The following is a 17,294-nucleotide window of genomic DNA, read 5'->3' on the forward strand; positions in this document are numbered from 1 at the left end:
GCTAACAGTATAGCACTTATGATGTGTCATGCAGTGCTGAGTGCTTTCCTTATCTTTATTTAATTCTCTGCCAACATTATGAGATAGGTACTTTTATTATCCCCATTTTACAGGTGAGAGAATGGAGGTAGAGAGTGGTTAAATTTTTTTTTTTTTTTTTTTTTTTTTTTTTTTTTTTTTTTATAAATTTTTTTTTATTTATTATTTATGATAGTCACAGAGAGAGAGAGAGAGAGGCAGAGACATAGGCAGAGGGAGAAGCAGGCTCCATGCACCGGGAGCCCGAGGTGGGATTCGATCCTGGGTCTCCAGGATCGCACCCTGGGCCAAAGGCAGGCGCCAAACCGCTGCGCCACCCAGGGATCCCGAGAGTGGTTAAATTACTGAGGCACAGAGCTGATCATTGCAGAGCCAGGGTACTGATCTAGGCAGTATTGTCTTAGGGCGGCCTGCCTCTTAGACATCAAATTATAATGCCTGTTCATTTTTCTTTGTTTCATTAAAAAAATTTTAATAGGATTGTTTTATCTGATTTTAAAAATTATGTTTTTTGAGATATAATTCATATAGTGTAAAGTTTACCATTTTAAAGTATGTAGTTCAGTGGTTTTTAATGTATTCAATATGTTGTGTAACCATCACTACTATCTACTATATAATTATAGAACATTTCCACCACCCCAAAAAGAATTTCCATATCTATTAATAGTCAACCCTAATACTAATCTGCTCCTATCTGCCAGAGGTGGCAGCCATATAGACTTTGTGTCTTTATGGATTTACTTATTTTGGACTTATTTTTGACATTTCATATAAATGGAATCATACAATATGTGGCCTTTTGTGCCTGGCTTCATTCACCTAACATAATTTTTTCAGGATTCTTACAAGCTGTAGCACATATTTATTTTATCTGATTTAAGAAGTAATACAAGTTCATTATAAAACTCAGGCAGTTCAGAGAAATATAGAATAAAGAAGAAAATTCAGATTCTACCAAGAGATAACTGTGCTTCATATTTTTATGTATATACCTTCCAGATTTTTGTATATAGACATTAAAAATAGTTTGTGTCATACATTTAAAAAAAACCTTTTTAAAAAAACTTAATGTGTTATATTAGGAAGTATGGAGATTCTTCATCATTCTTTTTAATAACTGAAATATAACAGTTTATGGATCTGCAAGAGGGAAAGCACACAGGCTTGCCAAGCTAGTCAGAAAAAGGAGGAGAGAGTTTTCCAGTTTGGAAACTATAATTAGGACTCTGGAAAGGCCCAGAGTACCTTTAATACCTGGCTCAGGATCTGGTTCTTTTCTTCTTTCTGATCCTGTAGTAGACTGTCCTCCCCATCACCTTGCCTGAAGCAGAGGCATTAAGAATTGAGGCAGCAGGGAATGATTGTAGGTGTTGGGTGGAGGATTGACACTTTCAAAATGGTACTTAACAAAGGGTGGTTTGGCAGTAGTATGTAGAATGGGATGAAAAATACCAGTCAGATAATTGTGTGGCATATGTGAAATTTCTTTTGTTAAATATAGCTTAGAGAGTTTTAGTCATCTCTATCATTGATACTTTTTAATATTAATGTAAACTGCTTTTGGTTTTGTATCATGAAATACTGAGTACAGTTTATTTTCCCTCTTATATTTTTATGGTAGAAGATAACTATCATAGTATGGTTAATAAACAAGTTGATGAGAATTTAATTTCTAATTTATCTCATTTGCTTGGTCTCAAGTCAACATTTACTAAATCTATTATTTGATTTTTACCTGGAAATGTATTTTCAGTGATTTGTGTCATTAGATTGGTCTGGAGAAAGGAAGAAAGAAAATTTTTATTGTATACCTACTTGTTCTAGGCACTGTTGCTTTTTAGTACGCATCTAACCATTACAATATCTAAGGAAGGGAAGATGTTATTATTTTAAAGGTGAAGAACTAGCATATGAACCTGGCCCTTCTCTACATTCAAACTAGTGCTTTGTCCATAATAGCAGACTCTATTCTGGGGTTGGGTTTGAAATCACATGGAGTTTTTTTCCCTGTTAAATATAACCAGTATAGAAACTTGAAAAGAAGAGAGTATCATCCATTGCTCAACTGGTATAAACACAGTCCCTTAACCATTTTTGTTTTTTTCTGGCTGGGTTTTCTTATATGTGTTTTTTATACATAATCATAGTGCATGTGTATAGTTTTGTCTTCTGCTTTTTCACTTGACATTTATGAACATATTTCCATATTACCACATAATATATACAGCTCTACAGTATTCCTTGGCTGTACCACACCGTTTTCTGGTGTGGGATATTTAAAATATTTAAATATTTCTACTGTTTACAGTGTAGAGATTGTGGTTTTTCTCGGAGAAATTTTCTCATAAACAGTTGGATACGGGGTCAGGAACATTCTTGCCTTGTTTTGAGAGTGAAACCATCCAGCTGGGGGATCTGGTCAGTTTGGATTGGTGTGTTTTTCCAAAAAAGGAAATACTGTTAACATCTAATGTGTATAAACCCATTGAAATGAGGTTATTCTTAAGAAATAAGAACAAGGTAAAGAGTTTGAACATGTCCTGTGGGGAGTCAATAAGGAATCAACTAGAGATGAACTAAAGGTGCCCACATGTTGATAAGTACTTCGCATTCATTATAGGACATCCCCCCCTGCGGTGCTCTGAGGACTGGAAATGGCAGATGAGATGGCTTTAATGCAGTTGGAAACTGAAGTAGTGCAAGTGGATGAGAATGCTGAGAGAGATGAAGCAAGATGAGAGGGTACAGTGGGATGACTGAGGGCAGAACATTTTTATACCTAGTAGGATCCGTCTTGTCTTGGTGCCTGAAGATTGTTGTAGTTAGTGGTTAATCAAGAAAGTTTTTAAAGTGGACAGTCACAAAAATGTTTTATAAATTCATGCAACATTTTATTTGAACTTAAAAATGTAATATAGATTTATTAAATATTATTTTGTTTTTGTTTTTTTATTTTTTTATTTTTATTTTTAGAGAGAGAACAGGGGGCAGGCAGAGGGACAGGGAGAGAGAGAATCTTAAGCAGACTCCGCCCCCCCCAGCATGGAGCCCAACCAGGATCTTGATCCCAAACCCTGAGATCAGAACCTGAGCCACAATCAAGAGTCAGATCCTCAACTGACTGAGCCACTGAGTTGCCCCTATTAAACACTATTTTGAAAGAGGGCCCAGGATTTATCTTTGAGAATAGTTGGGATTTTCCCTTTCTTGAATAAGTATACGTTGGTTATAAATTCTAGTTTTAATCCCTTTAGAAGAACTTAAATACTTGTGGTTGCAGAATTCTAGATTTTTCTCTTGCCTATACATAATGCAATAGCATCTCTTTAAAAGCAACTCACCTTAAGTCTTTCTATAGCATTCAGTTTTGTTTTCCTAACAGTTTATTTTATTCATTTATTTTTAAAAAAGATTTTATTTATTTATTTATTCATGAGAGACACACAGAGAGAGAGGCAGAGACACAGGCAGAGGGAGAAGCAGGCTCCATTCCATGCAGGGAGCCCGATGTGGGACTCGATCCCAGGTCTCCAGGATTACACCCTGGGCTGACGGCAGGCCCTAAACCACTGAGCCACCCGGGGATCCTTTCCTAACAGTTTATTTTCATTCTTATGAAATGTTGAAACTGTGTAATTACAATAACAAATACATGGGCTGGATGAAGCACAAGACCAACTCTCCTGGTTGGAGCTAAAATACTTATGAGTCCTCCAGTGAACAAGATGGCCCCTTGCATCAAAGAATTATCTAACCCAAGATGTCAGTAGTGTTGAAGTTGAGAAGCCCTGAGTTCTATTGTAACATCTTACAAAGTTTTTTCAGTTTTGGCTCTTTACTGGTGTTAGCTCTCTCACAAGATTCCACAGACTGCCTTCTATTTAATGGAGGGGTGGTAGAAAGGTCGTACCATTCTGGAGGGCTAAAGGGTCTCATTTTGAACTATAGCCTGAACCTGGTTAGTGCTGCTGATAGTTGGGGGTTTTGGCAGCTCAGGTTCACAGTGAGTAGAGTTCCTTCCTCTTTTTTTTTTTTTTTTTTTAAGATTTTTATTTATTTATTCATGAGAAACACACACACAGAGAAAGAGAGAGAGAGACAGACAGACAGACAGACAGACATAGACAGAAGGAGAAGCAGGCTCCATGCAGGGAGCCTGATGTGGGACTCGATCCTGGTACTCGAGGATCACGCCCTGGGCCAAAGAAAGGCACTCAACCGCCGAGCCGTCCCGGCCTCCCAGAGTTCCTTCCTCTTGTGTATATTGTTTCCTAGCTTTGAGATCTTAATAAAAATTGAGATGAATTTTACATTTAGAAAATCGTATGATGGGCACATTTGCAACCAGAACAAAATATTTTTGTTTTGAGCCACCGTTCGGAGTGTTTCTTTGTGTAAAATATTTCTATTTGAAGAATTGAAGTTTGAGGGCCTTTATAATGGCTCATCTGTTTTGCTGAATTTCCATTTTGGGTTCAGGAAGGCAGCTGTGTAATCATAATCATCACTGACAGGTAGTACAGTGCCCTCTTGATGCCTGGTACTATATTAAATACTTGAAAAGAAATAATATTCAGAAGATGATCCCAAAATAGAATTCCTTCTGTATTGAGTTTGAGCTAAGGCATTGGTTTTCAGTTTGTGAGAGAAGTAAGAATATCAGGAAGTCAGATGGTCTTGATAAATTTATCATGTGGGTGATGTAGCACCAAATTATTTAAGACTTTTGCTTAGAAGTATTTATCTTAATTAAATTTGTGTGCAATCAATATGTCAGGTTTGTGTTTTATTACATGTATCAGTGATCTGACCAATAAGTGGCTTAAATGATAAGAGCTTTTTTAATTTAGGGATCCCTGGGTGGCGCAGCAGTTTGGCGCCTGCCTTTGGCCCAGGGCGAGATCCTCGAGACCCGGGATCAAATCCCACATCGGGCTCCCGGTGCATGGAGCCTGCTTCTCCCTCTGCCTGTGTCTCTGCTTCTCTCTCTCTCTCTGTATGACTATCATAAGTAAATAAAATAAAAACAAACAAACAAACAAAACAAAAGAAGAGCTTTTTAAATTTATACGTTTGTTTATTTCTTATAACAGTAAGTCTGAATGGGTGAAATCCAGGATAGGTGTGATGATTCTATAATTATTCTCTCTTTCCATATTCTTGCTGTTGTCCTGGTCTACCATCTTTAGCTTGTAGCTTTCATCTTTGTACATGGAAGATGACTACAACCTTAGGCAACGCTTTTACTCTCCAGGCAGGACAGAATGGAAGAATGAAGGAGGAAGGGACGGTGCTTATGTATGAACTGTGATACATTTCAAGGGAGTCTGGGAAATACAGATTATTTAGCTTGCTTCCCTGAACAAAATTGAGGTAGTCTATGAAGTAAGAATAGATCCAGGGTAGGCAGTTAGCTGTGACTGCCACAGTACCAAAACAATTTAAAATGTATGTTTATGAGCTTGTGGGATTCGTGATCTTGTGTTCTCATGAAACACTTGGATTTTTTCTATTAATATTCTTTACTTATTTGTGGACCATTAGTTTTGTTGTTAACTAGCAAGGAAGTAATCTCAGATACTGAAGGTTTAAGAAATATGTGAAAGAAAACTCTTAAAATGAGAAAATTCTTTCCATTGGCTTTTTTTCCCTTGCAAATGAGAAAATGAAGTTCTTATTTGATTTTAATGAAGGTACACTCTAGGACACCAGTTTTCATAAGGGACATGATTAGGGAACCACTGATACTAATATTTACGTGTACTATTTATTTGTGTCTACTTTCACTTCTATTATTTTTCTAGATAAGAAAATTCTCTTTTAGTTTTATATGTTGTAGGCAATGAAAACATTCCTTTATTTTTATTTTACCTTTTTAAAGATTTTATTTAAGAGAGAGCAAGAGAGTGCATGTATGCCTGTGCATGAGTGGTGGGGGGGTGGGGGCAGAGGGAGAAGCAGACACCCTGGGAGAAGGGAGCCCCATGTGGGGTAGATCCCAGAACCTCAAGATCATGATCTGAGCTGATGGGAGATGCTAACTGACTGAGTCACCCAGGCGCCCCTAAAACATTCTTTACCTTTTAAATGTTGTTTCTAGGGCAGCCCCAGTGGCTCAGCGGTTTAGTGCCGCCTTCAGCCTAGGGCTTGATCCTGGAGTCCTGGGATCAAGTCCCACATCAGGCTCCCTGCATGGAGCCTGTTTCTCCCTCTGTCTGTGTCTCTGCCTCTCTTTCTCTCTCTGTGTCTCTCATGAGTAAATAAATAAAATCTTAAAAAGATAGTTTTTTTTAAATAAAAAAATTTAAAAAACTGTTTCTAAATTCTGTATAGTGATCCTGTATTAGTTTTTTAAAATCCTCTATCAGTTTTATAATCAGCCAAAAAGTTTTACTAATTTTTCAATGTCAGTGCAAGTCTTGCCATCTTTGACACTGTATATTCTGCTTCAAATCCATTTTTATCTCTATCTCCTACTTATTGAAATTCCTAGAGCAATCATAGCCTGTAGAACAGCATTTTCTCCTTTAGACTATTGAATTCATCACTAATTGTTCCATATGTTAGCAAGAATCGTAGACTCCATTTAATATTTTTCTGTGTCCCAATTTTTTTAGCATAGATATATAGTAGATAATTGTTTCCTGATCAACTAAATAATCACATTTAACACGTCATACGCATGAAAATATGCATTTATTAACAGGATAGGCATAAAATAAAACATGACTAATAACCAGCGCAATCAGAATTTCATGACTTTTACCTTTACCTATTAATGTAGGATCTCTAGCTCCCCAAATTACTCCCCCCTAAGTTTATTCTTGGAGTCACCAAAGGGTGTTTGTTTCATGTGGGCTCACTAATGTATTCTGGCCACTACCACATAGCACATCTTTTTCTTCCTGCCATGTTTGCTGCCCCTAAATAGCAGAGGTGTATCTCTGTGCCTGATTATCTCCTTGGCCTTGTGCTGTCCTGCTACATATAATGCTGATGCTGGGGCTGGTGAAGTATCCCATCCTCTTTTCTCCCCTGCAATTATATCTTGTGTGGACGTCAAAGCAGAACTCTTCATATCTGCTGTTTCAAAGCTTTTAGTGAAAGCTGTTATTTAGTTTCTCATTATAGCTCTTCTGATGATGAACTCTTGGGGCTGGGCTAGGGGAGCAGTCCAAGTGATAGATACCAACCTGTGCATGGGACCACTCCTCCTATTCAAGCTTTGTTTATTGGGCCAAGCTTTTCTGCCTCTCTTTAGTAAGGATGATTATTGTCCCAGAATGTTTCTTAGTACCTCATGCAAACAGATGCTTTGAACAGACTCAGTCTTCAGAGATGTGTGAATCTTAGTGACAGGGATGATTTAGGTTTTAGACTGCAATCCCATCGTACTTTTAAAATACAATAGGTATAATACCTCAAAGAATCTCAAGCCCGAGTAGCAAGTCAGAGTAACTCAGAGCAACTCAGAGCATAATCTTGGCCGATAAACAGAATAAAAACTACTTATTCTTATTTTATATGTCTGATTGTATTGGAACCCAGTGTGAACTTTAAGGGTACAAAGAAAAGGAGGAGAAATATGCTAAATTTTATTTCTTGAGTTGTACAATTATTTTTATTTCTGTGGCCCCTAAAACTGGTTAAGCCTGTAGTTGAACAAAGATGTTATGCATTCTTATTCTTTTCCCCAGAGCAGTTCTTTATTAATATTTAGTTAATCTTCCTTAGGTTTCAAGATGTACATATATTAGATAGTAATTGGAACTGGACCTTGTGCAAGTTCCCAGTAGGAATGTAGGTAGATAGAAAAAAAAAAAAAGCAAATCCCACACCTAGGATTGAGCCTCAGGTGCTAATGCAAGTCATCAAGGGGAAGAAAGATAAGCAAAAATTGAGAGATATGGGAAACCAAGAGCATAGAGCCTCCATAACCAAATGGCCAAGATGAAAGAATAAAAGGATGATCATCTGTGCCTGAAATAGTTTGTGAAACAGTGAGAACAACAAAATAGCTCTAATAGTTTCCTGCTAAGTTTCAGCTCATGTCTTTTTTTTTTTTTTCAAACACGTAAGTTTCATTTAAGGAAAAGAAAAAAATTTGTAACCTGTAGTTACATAGATGTATACTACACCTAGTTGCGGTATACTATTTGGTTGAGAGTGGTTTTTCCAATAGGTAATTTTGACTTAACTCCCTTGGGTATTTAGGTACTTGACTGCCAGTTCCTCTGAGGGTCAGCTAGGAGGAGTGGGAGACCCAAGACACTGTTGCAGAGTAGTGAGAACAAATGGGGCAAAGAGAGGCAATGAAATGTCACCAGGACAGATGTGACTAAATACAGAACCTTCTTTTTTTAAAAAAATTTTTTAAAAATTTATTCATGAGAGACGCACAGAGAGAGGCAGAGGCATAGGCAGAGGGAGAAGCAGGCTCCCTGCTGAGAGCTTGATGTGTGACCCTGCCCCAGGACCCAGGATCACAACCTCAGCCAAAGGCAGACACTCAACCGCTGAGCCATGCAGGTGTCCCTAGATACAGAACTTTCTTGACTCAGTCCACTGGGTCCTCCTTTGAAATCTAGAACTAGAAAATAACCAGGGATGGGGGACTGCTGGAGAAATGCTCTCTGAGATCTGTTTGCCAAGACCTACCTCATCATGAGCCACAGCTGCAGGAGACCTTGTGCTCTTCCTAGAGTCCCTCAGCTACTGGGTGACAGAGTCAGAAGCCAACTGAGGCCTTCCTGTCCCCAGTCTCATTTGTTTACCTCTGCAATGGGCTGAGTTTTTAAAATAATCTTTTGTTTTTTGTTTGCTATTGTTGCTATCATTTTATTGTTTATTGTTTGTTGTTGTATCTCTCATTCCCAATAGGGAGGATATAAAAATTGCTTTATGGTGTTTTCCACTCAATTCTGTGTGATTCTAGAAAGCTTAATTTGATAGATCCAGAGCAGGACCAATGGTCTTGGAGCAGGAATGAAATGACCACAGAATGCTAGTATTGTTGATTGGCTCTGCTTCCCCTGGTAGAGTATAATTAAATTAGTCATTTAAAAATTTTAAGAGTAAGATTTTTAATCTTTTAAATTCTGTGCACATAAATGTTCCATATGTATCTCTATTGTGTGAAATTCAAGTTTATTTTATAAATTCTTTTATAATTAGTTTGTCTAGAGTGAATTATGATCATCTGAAATTTATTTGGGTAGCAAAAGAATTAAAATTTCTTTTAGTTATCCTTATTTGTTCTCCTTAAAAGTAACTTAATCCTTAGAAAAGTAATCTAAGGGAGTGTCTGGCTGGCTCAGCCATAGAGCACACAGCTCTTGATCTGGGGGTCATGAGTTTCAGCCGCATGTTGGATATAGAGATTATTTTTTAAAAAATCTATTTATTTAGATATTTATTTAGAATAGATTTAAATAAATCTATTTATTATTTTTTAAATAATCTCTGGTATTAAGACAATAGTAAGAAGACTATCTTAAACTTTTGGCAGGCCAAGTAGAAAAATTCTGTAGATTTACCTTTGAGAATTCTGTGGAATCCTGAAAATTTGAGTTTTATTTTAGTTTGGGTTACTATTAGGCATACTATTCTGCAAGATTCTCCTTGGGGGAATTTTGAACATTTTGTGTCCTATGGGACTTGCTTTTTGTATGTTATGTCATATTATACTTGTGAGTGAGGTTATCAACACATTTTAAGTTTTTTTTTCCTTTTATATATGTACATATATGAAACATTTTTTTCCCTTCTTTTTCAGAATTAAATGTGAGGGAGTCTGATGTAAGAGTTTGTGATGAATCGTCATGTAAATATGGAGGAGTCTGTAAAGAAGATGGGGACGGTTTGAAATGTGCATGTCAGTTTCAGGTGAGGAAACTTACTGAAAAATTTTACATTTTAAATATTTTATTCTATATTCTTCAAATTAAAAAAGAACCCTGGAAAGAAGTTGGGTTCACAGTCTACTGAGTTTTTTTTTTGTGGCCAGATGAAGTACTATTATATTTGTACCTTCCATACTTCTTTCCTTGGGTTAAGAGGACAGACTGGCAATAAATAGGTGTGAAGATGCGGAAAAAAATTAAAGTTCTATTCAAATATAAGTTCTAATTTACACTGAAAGGAAATGAATTTCTTATTTAAAATGTTGACATTTTTGGGAGGACACCTAGGTGGCTCATTTGGTTTCAGTTCAGGTCATGGGATCAAGCCCCACATGGGATCCATGCATGCTCAGCAGGGAGTCTGATTGAAATTCTCTCTCTCCCTCTCCCTCTGCCTCCCCTCCCCAAAAAGTTTGTATTTTCCCTCCTTTCCTTCTCTTTGTAGTCTTTTTCCTGTTCATTAAATTTTTTTTTTTTTTTTAAGTATAGTTGACCCACAATGTTACATTAGTTTCAAGTGTGTATGTAACAGAGGGATTCAAGTTCTTTGTGTGTTATGCTCTTCCCTTCCTTTTTTATTTGCTGCTGTCTCATCTTTTTAGGCCAAAGAATATGGCTGACTTGGTGCCTCAGGGTAGGTCAGGGTTAGAGATAAACTAGACAGGGGAACCTCAAACTAACATCTTTGCTTTTAAGATGCTCTTTTAAGTTGTGATCTGTCTCTTAAAAAAGCTAAAAAGAAAGGAAATGTGTTACATTCAATTCTTCCTTTTTACTGTAGTGATTAAATTATAATCTGGCTTCAGAATATTGCTCAGGAGAGATGGTCCCTGATTCAGGATTTGAGATGAAACAAAGAAGAAACTGGAATTTTTTCCACTCATGATCTTATTCTAATTGTACTCACCATTTTGGATTTTAAGGGAAGGAAAGGATACAGAGATTAGGGATAAAAGCATAAGACAGTATTTCTAGTAACCCTATCACCTCAGGAAGTTCCTTTATGATCCATTTGAAAAAGAGAAGGCATGTTTTCTATCCTTTTCTATGATATTGTAATGAAAATCAAAATTAGAGAGCTTACATATGAAATCTCTTTGAAAACTATAAACTGTCAGAGGAAGAGTAGGGAGTTATACTATTGTCAGGATAGACAGGCTCTTCTTAGTCAAAAGGGACTTTGCAATCCACTATTTACTCACAATAGTCACCTTTGACATGGCTTTAGCCGACCTTGTGCCCATCCCTACATGGTTACTCATGCAATGAATGTTTTGGCTAGTGTGTTGTGTCTGTCTTCCCTCCCTGCACCCCAAATCCTCTTAAAAGGGATAGCAACTAAAGTGGGCTTCTTTCCTTAAAAGAAGGTATTGGTGTACATAGTGTGTATAAGCCCTTGTGGACTTTTACTTTTTTCTGTTCTTCACATTAGATAATTTCTTATGGTCTGTTTTCAGGTTCCCTGATCCTTTCTTCTGTCCTCTCCATTCAGTCCATCCAATGAGTTTTTATTTTCAGATTTTTTTTTTTTTTTTGAGAGAAGGAGGGATTGGGAGGGGCTGAGGAAGAGGGAGAGAGAGAGAGAAAGAATCTTAAGCAGGCTCCATGCATGGTGTGGAGCCCAGTGTGTGGGGCTCGATCTCATGACCATAGGATTATAACCTAAGATGAAACCAAGAGTCAGACACTCAACTGACTATACCACCCAGGCACCCGATAGTTTTGATTTCTTGAGATTTCCTATCTTTTCACTCATTACAGGAATATTTTCCTTGAGCATAGATGCTATTTCTGCTTTGAAATCTTTCTTAATTTGAGCATTTAGGACATCTGAGGGATCATCTCTGTTAATTTTCCACTTGAGAATGGATTATGATTTGCTTTTTCTTTGTATTAGAGTAATTTTGAATTTATCCTACACATTGTGAATGATATTTTAAGGTGTTTGAATTCTCTTAGGTTCCCCTGAAGAGTACTGTCACTTTTGAAACTGTTACGTTGGCTGAACTCAACTGTTGTGGGAAGCAACACAAATATTAGTTCATTACTTTTAGCCTTAGCTGGGCTACTTGGAGTCAGCCCCATGAGTGGTTTGGGAGTCAGCCAGAAATTTGATCTGAATTTATATACAGAATCTGGAGTCTCTTCAGACTCTCTCCTTTCTGAGTTTTTCTCTCTTTTTAGTGGCTCTGATTGCCCTGAACTCTATCTTTTGGTTTTTAATCCAGAAAGATTGTAGATTTTTAATCCAGAAAGATTTGTTTCTTTTTTTTTTAAGATTTTATTTATTTATTCATAGAGATGTTTGTTTTTTTTAAAGATTTTATTTATTCATGAAAGACACACAGAGAGAGGCAGAGACATAGCAGAGGGAGAAGCAGGCTCACTGCAGGGATCCCCATGTGGGACTTGATCCTAGGACCCCAGGATCACTACCTAAGCCGAAGGCAGACGCTCAACCACTGAGCCACCCAGGTGTCCCAGATTGTAGGTTTCTTATTGGTGTTTTAGTCACCCATGTATTGGGAAGACTGAAGCTGTTCCTTCTTCCAACTGTCTTAAATTTCTTTAGGTTAAATTCCTTGCTGTGCAATTGAGCCAATGGGATGCTCATGTGCAGATAACATTCTTAACCAATAGCAACATATCTGACTGCTTGTTTCCCCTTGGCCTCTTGGTAGTGGATTTTGTTAATCCTTTTAAGTTCTGTAAATCAGTAAAACAAAAAAAATAAAAAAAAATTTCATTTGATTATTAGAGAAACTGAAAAAGTGCTATATATTTATTGATCATTTATTTGATGAATCAGTATTTCATATTCTTTGCCCATTTTTTGGAGTATTTTCTTTTTCCCTTGTTTGATTTGTAAACATATGTACTTGAGTATATATGTGCATATACTATATACAGTACACTATTTGAGTACTTACATGTTGCTTATGAGGAGCATTATATCCATTAACAGTTCTAAATATATATGTACAGGGACGCCTGGATGGCTCAGCAGTTGGGCGTCTGCCTTCCGTTCAGGTTGTGATCCCAGGATCCAGGATCGAGTCCTGCATCAGGCTCCCTGTGAGGAGCTTGCTTCTCCCTCTGCCTGTGTCTGTGCCTCTCTCTCTCATGAATAAATAATCCTTAAAAAAATATATATGTATATGTGTATAAAAGTCTCTATAACTCATAAACTCTCATGAGAACCTATGAGGTAGGTACTGTTTTTATGTTTTTCAAAGAGTAATAAATGTCCATATTAAACAACTTGAACATTATATAAGAAGATATATAATACAATGAAAAAATGTCTTCCTTTCACTCCAGACTACTGATTGCTCTTCTTGTAGGTGTTTTAATTTCTCAGTCAAGTACTAGATCACTCAATAGTATTTACCTTAGAGAGTGTTTTTTTAAATAGATTTTATTTATTTATTCATGAGAGACACAGAGAGAGAGAGGGGCAGAGGCATAGGCAGAGGGAGAAGTAAGGCTCCATGCAGGGAGCCCGATGTGGGACTCGATTGTGGGACTCCAGGATCATGCCCTGGATCGAAGGCAGATGTTCAACTGCTGAGCCACCCAGGCTGTCGGGACCGACAGTGTTCCTTTTAGTTTATACAGATCATAAAAATGTTAAAAAGATTAGTGTCATTTTCATTTTGTTTATAATTTTTGATATAAAGAAGTTTAAAATTTTCATATCATATTTATTTTTGTCTTTATGGTTCTGCTTTTCGTTAATTGAAAATCTTTCCCTACAACTCTGAGATTATAAAGAAATAGCCTTTTTGACCTGTTTAATGTATTTGGACAGCTAGAAAATCCTCTCATGATCTGTCTGGATTCTTACATGGTGGCAAAGCCAGAAAGAGAAATAAAAGTTAGGAGTTGAGATCACTAGACGTTTATCCAGTGCTTGCTTTGTGCTCAGTGCTAGATGCTGAGGATATAAAGATGTTTGAAGACAAGTTGCTTGCCCTGTAGGAGCAAACTGCCTAAGGGCTTACAGCATGATTTGATCCTGCTGCTGAACGAACCTTCCTTTGACTACTCTGCCTTCTTATAATTTATAAATCTATTCAAGTTAGACTTAGGTTATTGCCAGTTGAAGAAAAATCACCTCATATGTCCATTAAACACTTCTCTGCTGGGCGTTTTGGCAGTATCTTTCAATTCATTTAAAAAACTTGCTTATGATTCAGCATGCTTTTAGTGTTAACATGAGCTTTCTGGCATATAATTTAAACACATTTTAACATCACAGAATTTTAAATGAAGTCTAAAATTGTTTTTTTCAGTCTGCTAATAAGAGCTATTATATCTTACCACATTATATAAACAAAGCTACTTTTATTTTGTACCAATAAAAACGATCAAAATTGCATCTTTCCATTAAAACTTGGGTTATGGGGGTAGCGTAGTTGATTATGCATCCAACTCTTGGTTTCAGCCTTGGTCATGATCTCAGGGTTGTGAGCTTGAGCCCCTCGTTTTGTTCTGTGGTCAGCGTGGAGTCTGCTTAAGACTCTCCCTCTCCTTCTGCCCCTCCCACTTGTGCTCTCTGTCTCCAATAAATCTTTATTTTATTTTATTTTTTAAAAGATTTTATTTATTCATGAGAGACAGAGAGAGAGAGAGAGACAGAGGCAGAGACACAGGCAGAGGGAGAAGCAGGCTCCATGCAGGGAGCCCGATGTGGGACTCGATCCCCAGACCAGGACTACGCCCTGAGCCGAAGGCAGATGCTCAACCGCTGAGCTACCGAGGCGTCCCTCCAATAAATCTTTAAAAGAAAAACAAAAACAACAAAAATCTTGGGTTATGTACAATGAGGAGTTCTTACGACTTTTCTCCTATTTTCTTTCTTCCTCTTTGATTTTCTCTTAGAGTTCTCTGGACTATGTCTTTTTTCCTGAATTTATCAGTATCTGCTCTTGCTAGGTGTCATGCCCTCTTATAAGATCTTTGTATTAGGGTTCTCCAGAGAAATAGAACCAGTAGGAAATAAATAAATAAATACACACACACACACACACACACACACACACACACCCAGGATGAGGGGTAAGTGGAGCGTGTTTATATTATAAGGGATTGGTTTGCTTGATTATGGAGGCTGAAAAATCTCATAATCTGCTGTCTGTTTGCTGGAGGTTGAGGAAAACTGGTAGTTTAGTTCCAGTCCAAGCCTGAAGGCCTCAGAACCAGGAGAATATGCATGTCCAAAATCAACAGGAAGGGAAACCCAATTCTCCTTTCCCCTGCTTTTTTGTTCTACTTAGGCTCTCAGGGATTGGATGATCCCATCAACATTGGAGAGAGAGTTTACTCAATCCATTGATTCAAATGAAAATTCATCCAGAAACACCCTCATAGAACATCCAGAAATAATGTTTAATCTGGGAACTGTGGGGCCTAGTCAGGTTGGCACATAAAATTGACCATCACAACCTTGTTATTATTTTCTTATTTATTGTATTCAGCACAGTTCTTGACTGTATTAAGAATTTACTGTGACCAGAAATAAATGCTAAAGATGGATTTCTCTTATTTAATTCTCACAACAACTTTAGTAGGTAGATGCTTATTATAATTACCATTTTACATGTGGGGAAAATGGTGATGATGCTAGTCCACAGTCATATGGATAGTGTGTGTTTTTTGTGTGTGTTTTCTATAGCGTTTACCTTGGGACTTTGCATTCTAGAGGTATTGAATAAATGAATTTTGCTAATAATAAAATGACATTATGGGGCACCTGGGTGTCTCAGTCGGTTAAGTATCTGCCTTCAGCTTAGGTCATGATCCCAGGGTCCTGGCATCTAGCCCCATATTGGGCTCTCTGCTCTGCTTCTTCCTCTCCTTCTGCCTGCTGTTCCCCCTGCTTTTGTGTGCTCTGTCTCTGTCAAATAAATAAATAAAATCTTAAAAAGAATAAAATGACATTATATAATTAGTGTGTCTTAGCTTATTGCAGACATTGCCAAGAATTTCCCTCTTACCTGTCTTGATTTTTATAGGAAGCAAATGAAGTAGATAACATGAGATTTTCATTCTCATTTTAATGGTTAGTTGATAGTTATTTTCATTATAAATGTGAAAAAAGATGTGATAAAGTGATACTTTAAAAAAAAAACAAATAAAAGAACAAATGATTCTGTAGTAGAAGTATGTCATAATACTATGGTATTACATTCATGAATATGAAGTAAGCTATTAATATTCATGCCTAGTTTTGAGAATTTATTTTTGTTTCTTTTGCAGTGCCATACAAATTACATTCCTGTCTGTGGATCAAATGGGGACACTTATCAAAATGAATGCTTTCTCCGAAGGGCTGCTTGTAAGCACCAGAAAGAGATAACAGTAGTAGCAAGAGGACCATGCTACTCTGGTATGTGCGGTATTTTTCTGAATAAATGTTAGAAATGATTCCACCATGATTTCTAAAAGGAAATTTCCAGTCAGAGGTGTATTCTCAGAACTGCTGTGTGGATCAGATGTGTGGGGAGTGAAGGAGCTCTTTTTTGTTTGCATTTCATGTTGTTGCTTTTTAACCCCAGATGGTCTAATACTTTACTTCTCTTACATTGTTCATGTTTCCTGCCATTTTCGTGGGGACTTTGCTGCGTATCTTTTGCCTTATGGTTTGAATATTAGAACAGGATTTGGTGTGGGAAATGATACTGGGTTTGTTTTGTTGATTTTTATTTTCTTGGCATGGGAAAGGGTGGAGAATATCCGTAGAAAGCCATTAGTGGCATTTCAGGATGTGTCTCTTTCCAAGCTTGTCTCTTTTTATATCTTTTCTATTCTGCCTGCCAATCCTTGTCACCTATCTTCCTCCAGTTTTTTGCATTTCCTTCCTTCTCTTTTCCTTCCTGAATCTGTAGTAGTTAATTTTGGAAGGCACTGATGTAAGTTTCTTACTTGCATTTGTATTTGGGGACAGGGATATAGGTGAAGTATTATAATTAGAATTACTGGATGAAGGTTAGTAGTAAAGGTGTGGACACTTCTTATATACTGTATTTCTTTCCCTATATATTACAGTGCCCATGTTCAGAATTTTTACTGGGGCTCCATTACATAAGCATGAGGGATCTATTGTCCATGTGGTTGATCTCCAACTCCAGGTCTGCTAATACCATGTGAATGAGAGCTCCCCACTCTAAGGTTGGTCCTTGTGGTGTGCCCAGGCTTCACTCTAGGACTGTTGAGTGTGGCCAGCCTTCACCCTAAGATCTGATATGGTCAGCACCCTACTTAAACATGACATTTCCATTAGGTATGATATAGATTACCTTCCAGAAGCTAAGGGCAAAGACCAGACCTATCTTTGGACAAGGCTAT

General features: G+C 37.2%; 1 protein-coding gene across 2 annotated transcripts in view; it reads left to right on the plus strand.

Annotated features, from left to right (window-relative positions):
• The window catches only part of TMEFF1 (transmembrane protein with EGF like and two follistatin like domains 1), an 80,228-nt gene that overhangs the window by 12,258 nt on the left and 50,676 nt on the right, over positions 1-17,294 (plus strand). For both annotated transcript variants that reach the window (XM_072842116.1, XM_072842115.1), the window contains exons 2-3: positions 9,818-9,927; positions 16,206-16,335. In XM_072842116.1, the coding sequence (XP_072698217.1) occupies positions 9,818-9,927; positions 16,206-16,335 (240 nt within the window). The remainder of the gene's footprint in view (positions 1-9,817; positions 9,928-16,205; positions 16,336-17,294) is intronic.

This window comes from Canis lupus, chromosome 10 (genome assembly GCF_048164855.1).
Source record: "Canis lupus baileyi chromosome 10, mCanLup2.hap1, whole genome shotgun sequence".
In the NCBI taxonomy this organism is placed as follows: domain Eukaryota; kingdom Metazoa; phylum Chordata; class Mammalia; order Carnivora; family Canidae; genus Canis; species Canis lupus.